At 38.1% G+C, this 14,448-nt stretch overlaps 1 protein-coding gene across 1 annotated transcript in view; it reads right to left on the bottom strand.

The window, feature by feature from the left end:
* cacna2d3a (calcium channel, voltage-dependent, alpha 2/delta subunit 3a) overlaps positions 1 to 14,448 on the bottom strand; it is a 172,846-nt gene that overhangs the window by 126,529 nt on the left and 31,869 nt on the right. Inside the window, exon 3 of the mRNA XM_030785246.1 lies at positions 11,522 to 11,638. Within this exon, the coding sequence (XP_030641106.1) occupies positions 11,522 to 11,638 (117 nt within the window). The remainder of the gene's footprint in view (positions 1 to 11,521; positions 11,639 to 14,448) is intronic.

The raw sequence follows: 14,448 nt of genomic DNA, 5'->3' as shown, positions 1-14,448 counted from the left end.
AGAACATTGCTGGCATCTTTACACTTCACCATGGCCTAAGGCAACCTGTCATCGCCAACAAATGAGAAGCCTGTGCAATCCATGCTCAGTGCAAACTAAAACCACTGTGTAATAATTCATCCACCCGCCACTCTGCCCTTCTTCTTCCTCCCACTGAAACACACAGTCATGTACCAACCACGTGACGGCATACTTCACAGCAAGTCACATAACAGGCAAAAAAAAAAAAAAAAGTCTGTAAATACAGGAAACGCCAGCGTAAATATTAGATTATGATATTTAAAATGCAGCATATCTGAAAAGCATATTCATTTTTGAAGAATTCATTCCTGGAGTCCATTTTTGAAGTTATGTGATGCTACAGTTACAGACTGTCTCATGTGATATTGTGGATTACAGTACCCACATGACGCCACTTAGACAGTCAAAGTTTCATGTCCACACAGCCTTGACACAGCTTCTAAGGTCCAGTGAATTACACTCAGTTACTGCTTTGCACTGTCTGCAGGTCAAAATAAAGTGAGTAGCAATGACTTTGTTACAATACATAACCCTGTGATACCTCACAATACTTATCGTGGGTAAAGGATCGTTTTATCATGGAGGTCAAGTGTGGACTAAATGTGGAATAAAAGCAAGCACTATAAACAAAGAACAGAAAGCAGGTTCTGTGACATATTAGTGACATACGTGACGTTGGCACTGAAATGCAGTCCTGATAGTTTAATTTTTAAAAAAAAAATGATTAAAATGTTAGATATTTAAAGCACCGGTAGTTTATGAACGCTCTCTGCTGTCTTCCCTTTGGGGCTGAGTGAAAAAGGAGCAACTAGCACTTTATCTGTATATCTAATCATGAGAGGGCGGTTTAGCCTCGGCGTACGTTAAAGGACTGATATGCATGCACACAGAGAGAGACAGGGCTTAAAGCGCGAGAGCAGTGTGAAATCCGTCCTTGCTTCCCATAAGGAGCAAATGATAAATTTTAATCTGCTGAAACAACGATGCCACGTTTACAGGAAAAGTGGTTTAAAGCTGAACAAACTCTGGGAGGCAACATGTCGAATTTGGGAAAGCCTCCTGATATTCACAAAGAGTTTCACAAAGTCCAACACCTGTGGGTGGAAAAAATTACGGATTTCCTGATTAGCCTAGCCAGCTATAGCCACGTCATGTGGATCAGTTGTATAACTTTACTTAAACTCTGTCAGCTTTCTAATTCTTTAACAATATAGTGATATAAAACCTTGTACTGATATTTAGGTTGGAAGCCTGCTGTCATGGGAACACTCAAACAAACCAACACTCCAAAACCAACAGTAATTATATCGATCAGAAGCAGGTTCAGCGTACACCCAAAGCAAAGCAAGGTTTGTACATTAGTATGGTTTACTGGTGTGAGGTTTGTCCAGTGTGTTGAAACTGGTCAGAGGGTTGTAATTTCAAATGTCAGAGGAGATAACATTCAGTCCATCAAAAAGCAAAACGTCCAATCAAATCAATCCATTAACTAAAACACATTTTCTCCACCCCAGACAATTCCTGCTCCACCCACTCCACAGCTCCGTAGATAACAACAAAACACACTTTTTAAGAACATGACTTTTCTTCCCCATAGCGATGTTCAAAGCCAGGAGGAGCTGCATGTGGGAAGATAGCTATGATTACATTCATGCACCTTAATGCAACCATGTCTGCCACAAGAGAGAGGCAATGTGAGAGAGATAAGAATTGTTTCATTCAAAGTTTCTCCCCTGAAAAATCCCCGCGCGTCAAGTATGACTGCGCAAAATATTGTTATATCATACAGTCTGTCTGGATAAAGACAGAGGAACAAACAAACAATGCGCACACACACGTACACACACACACACACACCCAGAAGGAGAGTTTGAATGAGAGTTTGCCACTGCCATTCTTGTGTCATTCATTTCTTTTGATGTCCTTCAATTTTTTTCCTGACCATTTCTTTCCTTCTTTCTATCTCTATCCATCTTTCTTTCTCTGTTTCCTCAATCACTCACGGATCAAAGACGCGACCTCTGAATTCTTTCCAAAACCAAATCAGTCAATCCCTTCTGTCTTCCATTCATACTCCATAGACCAGACCTTCAGCACTGTTTAACAGTTTCTCCTTTCATCTCTCTCTCTCTCTCTCTCTCTCTCTCTCACCCACCTCTACCATAATATTACATTATCATAAACAAAGTCACCATATGCCTCTGGCATTTAATGACTCTAAGAAAAGTAAGTCTACTTATTACATTGACTTGTTCAAGCACCTCCTGAGCTTCTTAGTCTGTGTACTGGGTCAGATTTGTACTTTTACAATTGATCCTGTTTCTTTTAGCTGGTAGCCTGCTGCCAGCTATGTTCCTGTGTAAGCAAGCTGCAGAGGAAGACTTTGCTGAGCCAGATATCTGCATGTTTCAAAGTTAAACCAACTGACCTTAAAATTCTTCATCAATTATTAACACAAACACACATACACACACGCACGCACGCACATGCACACACGCACACACACAAGCACGCACGCACACACACACACACGCACACGCGCACGCATGCACACACACACACACGCACACACATGCACAATATCTGCTTTAGGTGGGCAGCTTCATAAAGCTGAACTAAGCTGATGAGAGTAAAAGAGAGAGAGACAGAGACAGAGAGAGAGAGAGAGAGAGAGAGAGAGGGAGAGAGAGAGAGAGGACGTGTGCCTGAATTATTGATGGAAAGGCGAAAGTCCAGCATTGCATTTAAGTATGAGAAGTGCAACCTGGGTTAACACAGCCGCAGGAATACCGCACAGCTACAAGAAGAGATAACACAGAACAGGGTGACAGATAACAACATATTTTAAAGGACATGCTCACAGCTCGGCCAGTGGTCCCAGAAGCCTGTGTGACACTGACTGTGCTGATTCAGAAGAATAGTAATAACATGTGAGGAAACTATCTGTCTTAACACAACAGTCCAAACAGAGCTCAGTGCCCTTTTCTCTTTGTTTCTCTACCAAGGAACTTACATACTGCTCCACACATAGTCTGGCAATGTTTCTGTACTGCGGTCCAGATCTGAGCTTTGACGCTGAACTATCTCTCTGTGTGTGTGTGTGTGTGTGTGTGTGTGTGTGTTTGAGAGAGAGAGAGAGAGAGAGAGAGAGCGAGAGAGAGAGGTGTGGTTGACATGGATATGTACAAGATAATATATGTGCATGTTCTCAGCCTTGGATTAATCAGATCCCATTAATCAATAAGAGATGACTCATCTGCCTTTATCTGATTAACACAAAAACAGAGCACTGCACAAAAATTACACACACACACAGACTCACACAAGTACACACACATACACATACCAGGATTCCTGTTAGCCATTAATTACTGGTTTTTGCCTGGTAAAATCTATAAAAAAACACTGAATTAAAAACTTAGCGGTCAAAATGTCCGGTAATTCTGCTCATACAAAATGTATGAGAATGACGCGGCTTATGTGCATTGCAAGCTGCAAAGATATATTGGACACATTTGATTTCAAGTTGGCAGGAGAGGACTTTGCCGCAATGGAAAAAAAGGAGAAAATAAAGTGTTACCTGGTAGCCTATAGGCTACATGTGATACCATGTAGGCCTAGCCTTTTTAAAAACAGGCTACAGATGCTGCAGATTATGTTTCGTAGCCTATATTTTAGTGGCTAGCGTTTTGCTTAATTATTACTGTTTATTTTGCTTAATCGTTGCTGTTCATTAAATAGTCAAAATGATTTGAGGACGTTGTCATTCTTTTGTCAACCTAGGTGTACATTATATTTGCATTTGTAACATAGACTGTTACTGAAACGCGACCAGTAGGTTTCAAATTTGTCTAGTAAAATAAATTCTTTCCAGACTATAGACAAGCAAGAAAAATCCTAGCACTAACCCTGACACACACACACACACACACACACAAATACACATTTATACACACACAAACGCTAACACAGAACTGATGTAAATTTACAGCTAACAGTAATCTGGACAGTAATGTAATTCTTTCAATAATCTACTGTACTCCTTAAACCACTCTCATTACGGGGAGAATATTACATTATAGTGGCTTACTATAATACTGCAATTACACAGTAAAAATATGAGCTATTAGCTATATATTACAAAAACAGGGTGCAGCAAAAAACAATGCAGCAATAAGACATCTTCAAAAAAGCACAGTTAAGTATTACAGTTTTATAATACAGTACAAATCTTTGAATAAGCAGTACGGTACTGCCAAAATTGCTGCCAGTTAATTACAGTAATTTTACAGTAAAATTTTTTTACATTGTGTTGCGGTGCATGATGACAGCCATGGCTGAAAAGCTGCCACTTAGCAAAATGTGTTTGTAAAGCTATCTTAGCTATTACATGAAATAAAACCAACATACTTATGGATGAAGAGGAAGGACAGACAGAGAGAGAGAGAGAGACGGTGTGTGTGTGTGTGTGTGTTTGCGTGTTCTGTATAGACAGTGCACTGGGAGTGAGAGATAATGTGCTTCGTTCTCTGTGATTTAGGTGGCAGTAATTAAAGAGGAACCATGCAGGCCTGTGCTGAGAACCCTCTCACACATCCGGCTTGTTTATATTTATCTGTTCTCAGCACGTTTTGCCTTTCTTATCGCCCTTCACAAAACACAGTTAGGACTAAGACTAGTCACAGCTCAAACAAACTGCACACATCTCACAAAGAGAGAGAGAGAGAGAGAGAGAGAGAGAATGTTTTCTTCTAAACATTATAGGACATCAGTGCTCATGCATGTCAAGTCTCTTCTCTTCATTTGTAGTAGGTCATAGGATGTTGTCCTGCCTCAGGTCATACAGTCTACCTCAGAATGACTTTTCATCTTCCTCCTACCAGAGAAATATGTCATCCTGCTCTGTCTGTCTGTCTGTCTCTCACTTTCTCTAGCTTTATTGGTGTACGTGTGTAATTTAATTAGTGTACATGTGTAGTCTTACTGCTGTATGGGTGTAGTTTTATTTTTGTGTGTAGTTTTACCGGTGTATTTGCGTAGTTTTACTGCTGTATGTGTGTAGTTTTACAACTGTATGTGTGTAATTTTACTGGTGTATGTGTGCGGTTTTATTGGTGTGTGTGTGTAGTTTTACTGGTGTATGTGTGTAGTTTTACTGGTGTATGTGTGTAGTTTAACTGTTGTATGTGTGTAGTTTTATTGGTGTATGTGTGTAAATTTATTGGTGTATGTGTGTAGTTTTATTGGTGTATGTGTGTAGTTTTAGTGTTGTATGTGTGTAGATTTATTGGTGTGTGTGTGTAGTTTTATTGGTGTATGTGTGTAGTTTTAATGGTGTATGTGTGTAGATTTATTGCTGTATGTGTGTAGATTTATTGGTGTATGTGTGTAGATTTATTGGTGTATGTGTGTAGTTTTACTGCTGTATGTGTGTAGATTTATTGGTGTATGTGTGTAGTTTTATTGGTGTATGTGTGTAGATTTATTGGTGTATGTGTGTAGTTTTACTGCTGTATGTGTGTAGATTTATTGGTGTATGTGTGTAGTTTTACTGCTGTATGTGTGTAGATTTATTGGTGTATGTGTGTAGTTTTACTGGTGTATGTGTGTAGTTTTATTGGTGTATGTGTGTAGATTTATTGGTGTTTGTATGTAAATTTATTGGTGTATGTGTGTAGTTTTACTGCTGTATGTGTGCAGTTTTATTGGTGTATGTGTGTAGTTTTATTGGTGTATGTGTGTAGTTTTACTGCTGTATGTGTGTAGTTTTACTGCTGTATGTGTGCAGTTTTATTGGTGTATGTGTGTAGTTTTATTGGTGTATGTGTGTAGTTTAATTGGTGTATGTGTGTAGATTTATTGGTGTATGTGTGTAGTTTTACTGCTGTATGTGTGTAGTTTTATTGGTGTATGTGTGTAGTTTTACTGCTGTATGTGTGTAGTTTTACTGTTGTATGTGTGTAGATTTATTGGTGTATGTGTGTAGTTTTACTGGTGTATGTGTGTAGTTTTACTGTTGTATGTGTGTAGATTTATTGGTGTATGTGTGTAGTTTTATTGGTGTATGTGTGTAGATTTATTGGTGTATGTGTGTAGTTTTACTGCTGTATGTGTGTAGATTTATTGGTGTATGTGTGTAGTTTTATTAGTGTATGTGTGTAGTTTTACTGTTGTATGTGTGTAGATTTATTGGTGTATGTGTGTAGTTTTATTGGTGTATGTGTGTAGATTTATTGGTGTATGTGTGTAGTTTTCCTGCTGTATGTGTGTAGATTTATTGGTGTATGTGTGTAGTTTTATTAGTGTATGTGTGTAGTTTTACTGTTGTATGTGTGTAGATTTATTGGTGTATGTGTGTAGTTTTACTGCTGTATGTGTGTAGATTTATTGGTGTATGTGTGTAGTTTTACTGCTGTATGTGTGTAGATTTATTGGTGCATGTGTGTAGTTTTATTGGTGTATGTGTGTAGTTTTACTGCTGTATGTGTGTAGTTTTACTGCTGTATATGTGCAGTTTTATTGGTGTATGTGTGTAGTTTTATTGGTGTATGTGTGTAGTTTTACTGGTGTATGTGTGTAGTTTTACTGTTGTATGTGTGTAGATTTATTGGTGTATGTGTGTAGTTTTATTGGTGTATGTGTGTAGATTTATTGGTGTATGTGTGTAGTTTTACTGCTGTATGTGTGTAGATTTATTGGTGTATGTGTGTAGTTTTATTAGTGTATGTGTGTAGTTTTACTGCTGTATGTGTGTAGTTTTACAACTGTATGTGTGTAATTTTACTGGTGTATGTGTGCGGTTTTATTGGTGTGTGTGTGTAGTTTTACTGGTGTATGTGTGTAGTTTTACTGGTGTATGTGTGTAGTTTAACTGTTGTATGTGTGTAGTTTTATTGGTGTATGTGTGTAAATTTATTGGTGTATGTGTGTAGTTTTATTGGTGTATGTGTGTAGTTTTAGTGTTGTATGTGTGTAGATTTATTGGTGTGTGTGTGTAGTTTTATTGGTGTATGTGTGTAGTTTTAATGGTGTATGTGTGTAGATTTATTGCTGTATGTGTGTAGATTTATTGGTGTATGTGTGTAGATTTATTGGTGTATGTGTGTAGTTTTACTGCTGTATGTGTGTAGATTTATTGGTGTATGTGTGTAGTTTTATTGGTGTATGTGTGTAGATTTATTGGTGTATGTGTGTAGTTTTACTGCTGTATGTGTGTAGATTTATTGGTGTATGTGTGTAGTTTTACTGCTGTATGTGTGTAGATTTATTGGTGTATGTGTGTAGTTTTACTGGTGTATGTGTGTAGTTTTATTGGTGTATGTGTGTAGATTTATTGGTGTTTGTATGTAAATTTATTGGTGTATGTGTGTAGTTTTACTGCTGTATGTGTGCAGTTTTATTGGTGTATGTGTGTAGTTTTATTGGTGTATGTGTGTAGTTTTACTGCTGTATGTGTGTAGTTTTACTGCTGTATGTGTGCAGTTTTATTGGTGTATGTGTGTAGTTTTATTGGTGTATGTGTGTAGTTTAATTGGTGTATGTGTGTAGATTTATTGGTGTATGTGTGTAGTTTTACTGCTGTATGTGTGTAGTTTTATTGGTGTATGTGTGTAGTTTTACTGCTGTATGTGTGTAGTTTTACTGTTGTATGTGTGTAGATTTATTGGTGTATGTGTGTAGTTTTACTGGTGTATGTGTGTAGTTTTACTGTTGTATGTGTGTAGATTTATTGGTGTATGTGTGTAGTTTTATTGGTGTATGTGTGTAGATTTATTGGTGTATGTGTGTAGTTTTACTGCTGTATGTGTGTAGATTTATTGGTGTATGTGTGTAGTTTTATTAGTGTATGTGTGTAGTTTTACTGTTGTATGTGTGTAGATTTATTGGTGTATGTGTGTAGTTTTATTGGTGTATGTGTGTAGATTTATTGGTGTATGTGTGTAGTTTTCCTGCTGTATGTGTGTAGATTTATTGGTGTATGTGTGTAGTTTTATTAGTGTATGTGTGTAGTTTTACTGTTGTATGTGTGTAGATTTATTGGTGTATGTGTGTAGTTTTATTGGTGTATGTGTGTAGATTTATTGGTGTATGTGTGTAGTTTTACTGCTGTATGTGTGTAGATTTATTGGTGCATGTGTGTAGTTTTATTGGTGTATGTGTGTAGTTTTACTGCTGTATGTGTGTAGTTTTACTGCTGTATATGTGCAGTTTTATTGGTGTATGTGTGTAGTTTTATTGGTGTATGTGTGTAGTTTTACTGGTGTATGTGTGTAGTTTTACTGTTGTATGTGTGTAGATTTATTGGTGTATGTGTGTAGTTTTATTGGTGTATGTGTGTAGATTTATTGGTGTATGTGTGTAGTTTTACTGCTGTATGTGTGTAGATTTATTGGTGTATGTGTGTAGTTTTATTAGTGTATGTGTGTAGTTTTACTGTTGAATGTGTGTAGATTTATTGGTGTATGTGTGTAGTTTTATTGGTGTGTGTGTGTAGATTTATTGGTGTATGTGTGTAGTTTTCCTGCTGTATGTGTGTAGATTTATTGGTGTATGTGTGTAGTTTTATTAGTGTATGTGTGTAGTTTTACTGTTGTATGTGTGTAGATTTATTGGTGTATGTGTGTAGTTTTACTGGTGTATGTGTGTAGTTTTACTGTTGTATGTGTGTAGATTTATTGGTGTATGTGTGTAGTTTTATTGGTGTATGTGTGTAGATTTATTGGTGTATGTGTGTAGTTTTACTGCTGTATGTGTGTAGATTTATTGGTGTATGTGTGTAGTTTTATTAGTGTATGTGTGTAGTTTTACTGTTGTATGTGTGTAGATTTATTGGTGTATGTGTGTAGTTTTATTGGTGTATGTGTGTAGATTTATTGGTGTATGTGTGTAGTTTTACTGCTGTATGTGTGTAGATTTATTGGTGCATGTGTGTAGTTTTATTGGTGTATGTGTGTAGTTTTACTGCTGTATGTGTGTAGTTTTACTGCTGTATATGTGCAGTTTTATTGGTGTATGTGTGTAGTTTTATTGGTGTATGTGTGTAGTTTTACTGCTGTATGTGTGTAGATTTATTGGTGTATGTGTGTAGTTTTATTAGTGTATGTGTGTAGTTTTACTGTTGTATGTGTGTAGATTTATTGGTGTATGTGTGTAGTTTTATTGGTGTATGTGTGTAGATTTATTGGTGTATGTGTGTAGTTTTCCTGCTGTATGTGTGTAGATTTATTGGTGTATGTGTGTAGTTTTATTAGTGTATGTGTGTAGTTTTACTGTTGTATGTGTGTAGATTTATTGGTGTATGTGTGTAGTTTTATTGGTGTATGTGTGTAGATTTATTGGTGTATGTGTGTAGTTTTACTGCTGTATGTGTGTAGATTTATTGGTGCATGTGTGTAGTTTTATTGGTGTATGTGTGTAGTTTTACTGCTGTATGTGTGTAGTTTTACTGCTGTATATGTTCAGTTTTATTGGTGTATGTGTGTAGTTTTATTGGTGTATGTGTGTAGTTTTATTGGTGTATGTGTGTAGATTTATTGGTGTATGTGTGTAGTTTTATTGGTGTATGTGTGTAGTTTTATTGGTGTATGTGTGCAGCTTAATTTGTGTGTGTAGTTTTACTGGCGTTCTGTGTAGTTTTATTGGTGTATTTGAGTAGTTTTATTGCTGTATTTGAGTAGTTTTATTGGTGCATCTGTTGTTGTACTGGTGTATGTGTGTGGTTTTATTGGTGTATGTGTGTAGTTTTACTGGTGTATGTGTACAGTTTTCCTGCTGTATGTGTGTAGTTTTATTGATGTATGTTTGTAGTGTTATTTGTCTGTGTATTTTTACTGGTGTGTTTGCGTAGCTGTATACACAGCATTAGCACATGCCCGTTGCAAATTTATTCAGTATGCATCAAATTCCATACCAAATTGGTGTATGTCAAATTCAAAGTCCCAAACAAACAAAATGGTTCTGTCAAAATATGTATACCGTTACAGCCTAAACAGACAGATAGATAGATAGATAGATAGATAGATAGATAGATAGATTACTCTCTCTCTCTCTCTCTCTCTCTCTCACACACAAACACACACACACTTTCAGTGCTATTATACACAGCAAGTGGTGGGGAGCGAAAATCACCTTGGAAACCAGAAGATAACCACTAATACAGGTGTTGTATTGTAAGTCTGTGTGTGTGTGATTTGTATACAATTACACCTCTCTGTTAAACTTTTAAACTCAATGCATTTCACAGGTCAATACAGAGTTGACACATAAACGCTAACACACACACAGACATACACACACACACACACACACTGAGAAACACTGACATACTAACATACTCAGTTTAACATGGGATACGCATAAAGCATACTGTCATATACAACAAAATGCCCTGGGCACCTTATAAATGTGGGTATACACCTACACACTTAAGTGCCCCCCACACAAGCAAACACATACACACATTTATGTAAATGGACACACACACACACGCACACACACACACACACACACACACTTGTGCAAAAATCCAATTATACCAGCAGGAGCGTGTAAGCACTGGTGGGATTTGTCACCTGGAGCCATTTGAGCAGTTTCTATCAGAGCTTGTAAAGCTCTATCAAACCCAGCCCTCATGCTCTTAATGTCTCCACTTTTTCCAGCCTACAGTCACCGCAGTGGGGCAGCTACCCAACCACACTCTCCTGTTCTTCTCTAGCACACTCTGCTCCTTCTCCACAGTCCAGTTTAGATGTACCGGAAAACAACAATGCAATTACTGGGCTAGATTTCTCATGTACTCTCTCTCTCTCTCTCTCTCTCTCTCTCTCTCTCTCTCTCTCTCTCTCTGTCTGTCTGACAAACACACACACAAACTCTCTCTCTCTCTCTTTTTCACACACACCCACACACACACAAACACACACAGGGTCACATTACCATGCTGGGTCACCCTTCTGAACAATTTGCTCATTCACAGTAAATTATCCATTAGTAAAGTATATGCTAATGTATTTTAATGTATCTTAATCAGCATGTTTCAAATGTTGGCAAAAAAAAAATACAGAGAATTGTGAATGTGAACAATACTGTCAAACAATTTTGAGTCAAAGAAGCATGAAATCTTCACAGGCATGACGCGCTCACAACAAAACCAAAGAACAATTTTTTTCTCATCAACGCTATTCTAAAACTCAGTGTCAGAAAAGATGAATGAAGGACAATTGTATTCCAAGTTGGCAAATATGCTAGTATTGTAGTCAAATAACCTCCTAATGATTATGATTCATGTTCAAAGGGGATAGACAGAAGAGATGCCAAGAGAAAAAAATCAAACAGATGAAACACTGTTTTTTTGGCAAACCTTCATTTTACAGATAAAACAAGATTTCCCTGATGAGTCATTGGTACAGCGTACTGTAATGTGATAGACTGCCATACCTGGATAAACAAACACACACACACACACAGAAAGAGAGAGAGAGACAGAAGGAGAAAGACCCACTTTCATGGCCTCTGCTTTCTTGTGAAACATTTCCTCCATGTTTTCTGCCAGTCTTTTGACCAGTTTGAGTCCATCAATCTCCTCAACGTGGACTGAGCGTTCAAACTCTTTATATTTCTGAAAGAGAGGAAGAAAAAGGAAAATAAAAAATTAGAGAACAGTGTCATCTTTGGTATGTTGAAACAGTGGCATGGAGAGTGTGTGTTCATGGAAAGGCATTATAAACTATAATAACCGTGTTATTACCATTATATTAATCAATATGTGGCCTGTTTCACTGGTCAGTATAGAACTCAATCTGCGTCAGTTATCACACTATCTAGTCACACTATCTAAGTTATTTCAACAAATTTGACTGGCTATTTAAAAGCAACACATATACTATTCAAATGGTTGTCTAGTTGAAATAAATAAAAAAAAAGACATATTTCCCTCAAGAATGTAAGGACTTTTTCACAGTTAAATAATCAAAATGACAAGTGTGAACCAACGTCAGCGACAGCTGGCAACGAGCACATCATGAAAGCAAAGAGGGAGAAGCAGAGTGTGTGGAAGAGTTTATTTTGGTTCTTTAAATTCAGAACGACACTCAGTGACACTCAGATACTAAATCCTCTTAATTTTAGTCTGTTCATGTGAGACACACACACACACACGCACACACACGCGCATACGCACATACACCCACAGAGGCTAAGAATATCCTCCACCCCAGTGATGTTTTCATGCATAGAGAATCTTGCGAATTACTAAACGATGCTGTTTGATGGATCTCTCCAGTCTTGGATTAAGCAAGAGATTACATGTGTCAAATCATTTTGGCCTCGTAATGTTTTCTGCCCCAAGCTTTGTGGCATGCCAGTCTGTCAACTGAACAAAGAGCAAAATAACATCAGGAAAATAAATCATTAAAACAAACCATGATCAAGAAAATGCAGCACTTCACTGAAACGTCCTGAAATTTAAAAACATGACCAGCAGTGATGGTGTAGATTCCCTCTTGTTTTAAGCAGCTAATGTCAGTTGGGTGACACCAACTCAAGTGAAAAATCGACAGACTACATTTTAAGCGAGCGTTACTTGTAAGGAAAACATTTGGGAAATTACTTGCCATTTTACTGTATGACAAGCATGAAATCAAATCACGTCATGCCTCTGTCTCCACTCCCCTCTGATTTGGCCTATCAGCACTCAGGTCTCAGCAGCTCATTGACCACAGGCCTGATAATCACTTACACCCATTCTTCATATTCATGTTTTCATTTAGTCCTCAGTATATAAACATCTTTGCTTCGTTGTTCGCAAAGTCTCTCATTCCCAGTGAGTGGACCAAGGTACTCCTGTTTGCTAGTATTCCTTGTCCCATTGTTTTGCCCCTAGTCTGCTTCCTTATTCCTGATTGCCTGTTTTGCCTCTGATCGTCTGATTACCGTGTACAGGACTCGGCCTGTTCTGTGATTTGATTCTGGATTGCATTTCGGAATCAAAGCTTGCCCTGCACATGCATCCTGCATCTCCGAGTATCCGTGACATCAGAACTATGACTGTTGGACACATAAGTATAAAAAAAATGCAGTCAGTTTTAGTTTAAAACAACCTGTGTGTGTGTGTGTGTGTGTGTGTGTGTGTGTGTGTGTGTGTGTGTGTGTGTGTGTGTGAGATAGAAAGTATAATCAGTGACTGAGCCATTACACAGGCTCTGTAACAATGTATTATGGATGCAGTTATGATTCAGCCTGGATACATACAAAGCCCTTAGTCTGGTGTTATGATGCATTATGACACCACTCTATGGTGCTATGGGATTGTTCACTATGTCTAATGAATGTGAGAGTAATAATAATTTAGTGGAAGCGCTACCAAACACGTTGTCATCCAGCAGAGAGAAAGAGAAAGGGGAGTTGTAGGGTTTGGGAGTGATATACTGTCAGAATGTAGAATGTAATCATAAAGAAACATGATTTGTCATTAAAACTCACATAACACTGTCAGACAGCTGAGACATCACATTCATGATGATGATGATGATGATGGTGGTGATGATTCTGTGTTTGTGCGCGTGTGCATTCATGAGGAGGAAAATGTGTCCATATTAGAGAGTTCATAAAATGGAAAGGGGTTTGATAGTGTCAGATGAGAGAAAATGAAGAGTGAGAAAAGAGATTTAGAGGGAAAGAAAGAGGGAGAGAAAAACAAAGAGCTGGGAAGCTCATATGACATTAGCATTTGCTTCCATCGCTACTCATCAGTCAACAGCATTCATTATCACACCAAACAGTCTGGGCTCTGTCACACACACACACACGCACACACACATACACGCACACAACTCTCTCTGCATCTCTCTCTCTCCCTGATTCGACCTCCCTCTTGTCAACTTCCAACTGACCAAGTTTTCACCTCCCCTTCATCACCCAACATTCTTTACCTCTCTGTTAAAATACCTCCTTCCCCCAATACTCTTTACCTCTCCTCTAAAATCCCTCCATCCCTTTCTCTGTTCTTCTTCCTCCAGTCTGCTGGTCAGGCGTTGGTCTGGACAGAGAAGAACCTGTTTTGCTGGTACTGACAGACAATTCCAGAGACCATTAGAAAGCTCTGTAGCCAATCGCAGTGACTGAGTGATGAATGTGCATTGAATCAGACTGACACACCAAAAGCCCTTCCAGCCAATCACAGTGATTGATGATTGGATCTGTAGCCAATGGCGGTGACAGCGATGAAAGGCATTTGATGCCACAGACTGAAGATAATTGAAATGAAGTCCGAGACCAAATAAAAAGGCAATAAAGTGTCCCTTCAGGCAAAACCAACTACACTATTGTGTTTTTAAAACACTGCCCCCCCACCCCCTCACCCCCCACACTGAAGTTAGTGGAGCACATCTCATTGGAAACCCCAAAGCCACTCTCTGAAGACCCTAAATC

This window comes from Chanos chanos, chromosome 9 (genome assembly GCF_902362185.1).
Source record: "Chanos chanos chromosome 9, fChaCha1.1, whole genome shotgun sequence".
Taxonomy (NCBI): domain Eukaryota; kingdom Metazoa; phylum Chordata; class Actinopteri; order Gonorynchiformes; family Chanidae; genus Chanos; species Chanos chanos.
This window is presented reverse-complemented; position numbering and strand designations above follow the sequence as displayed.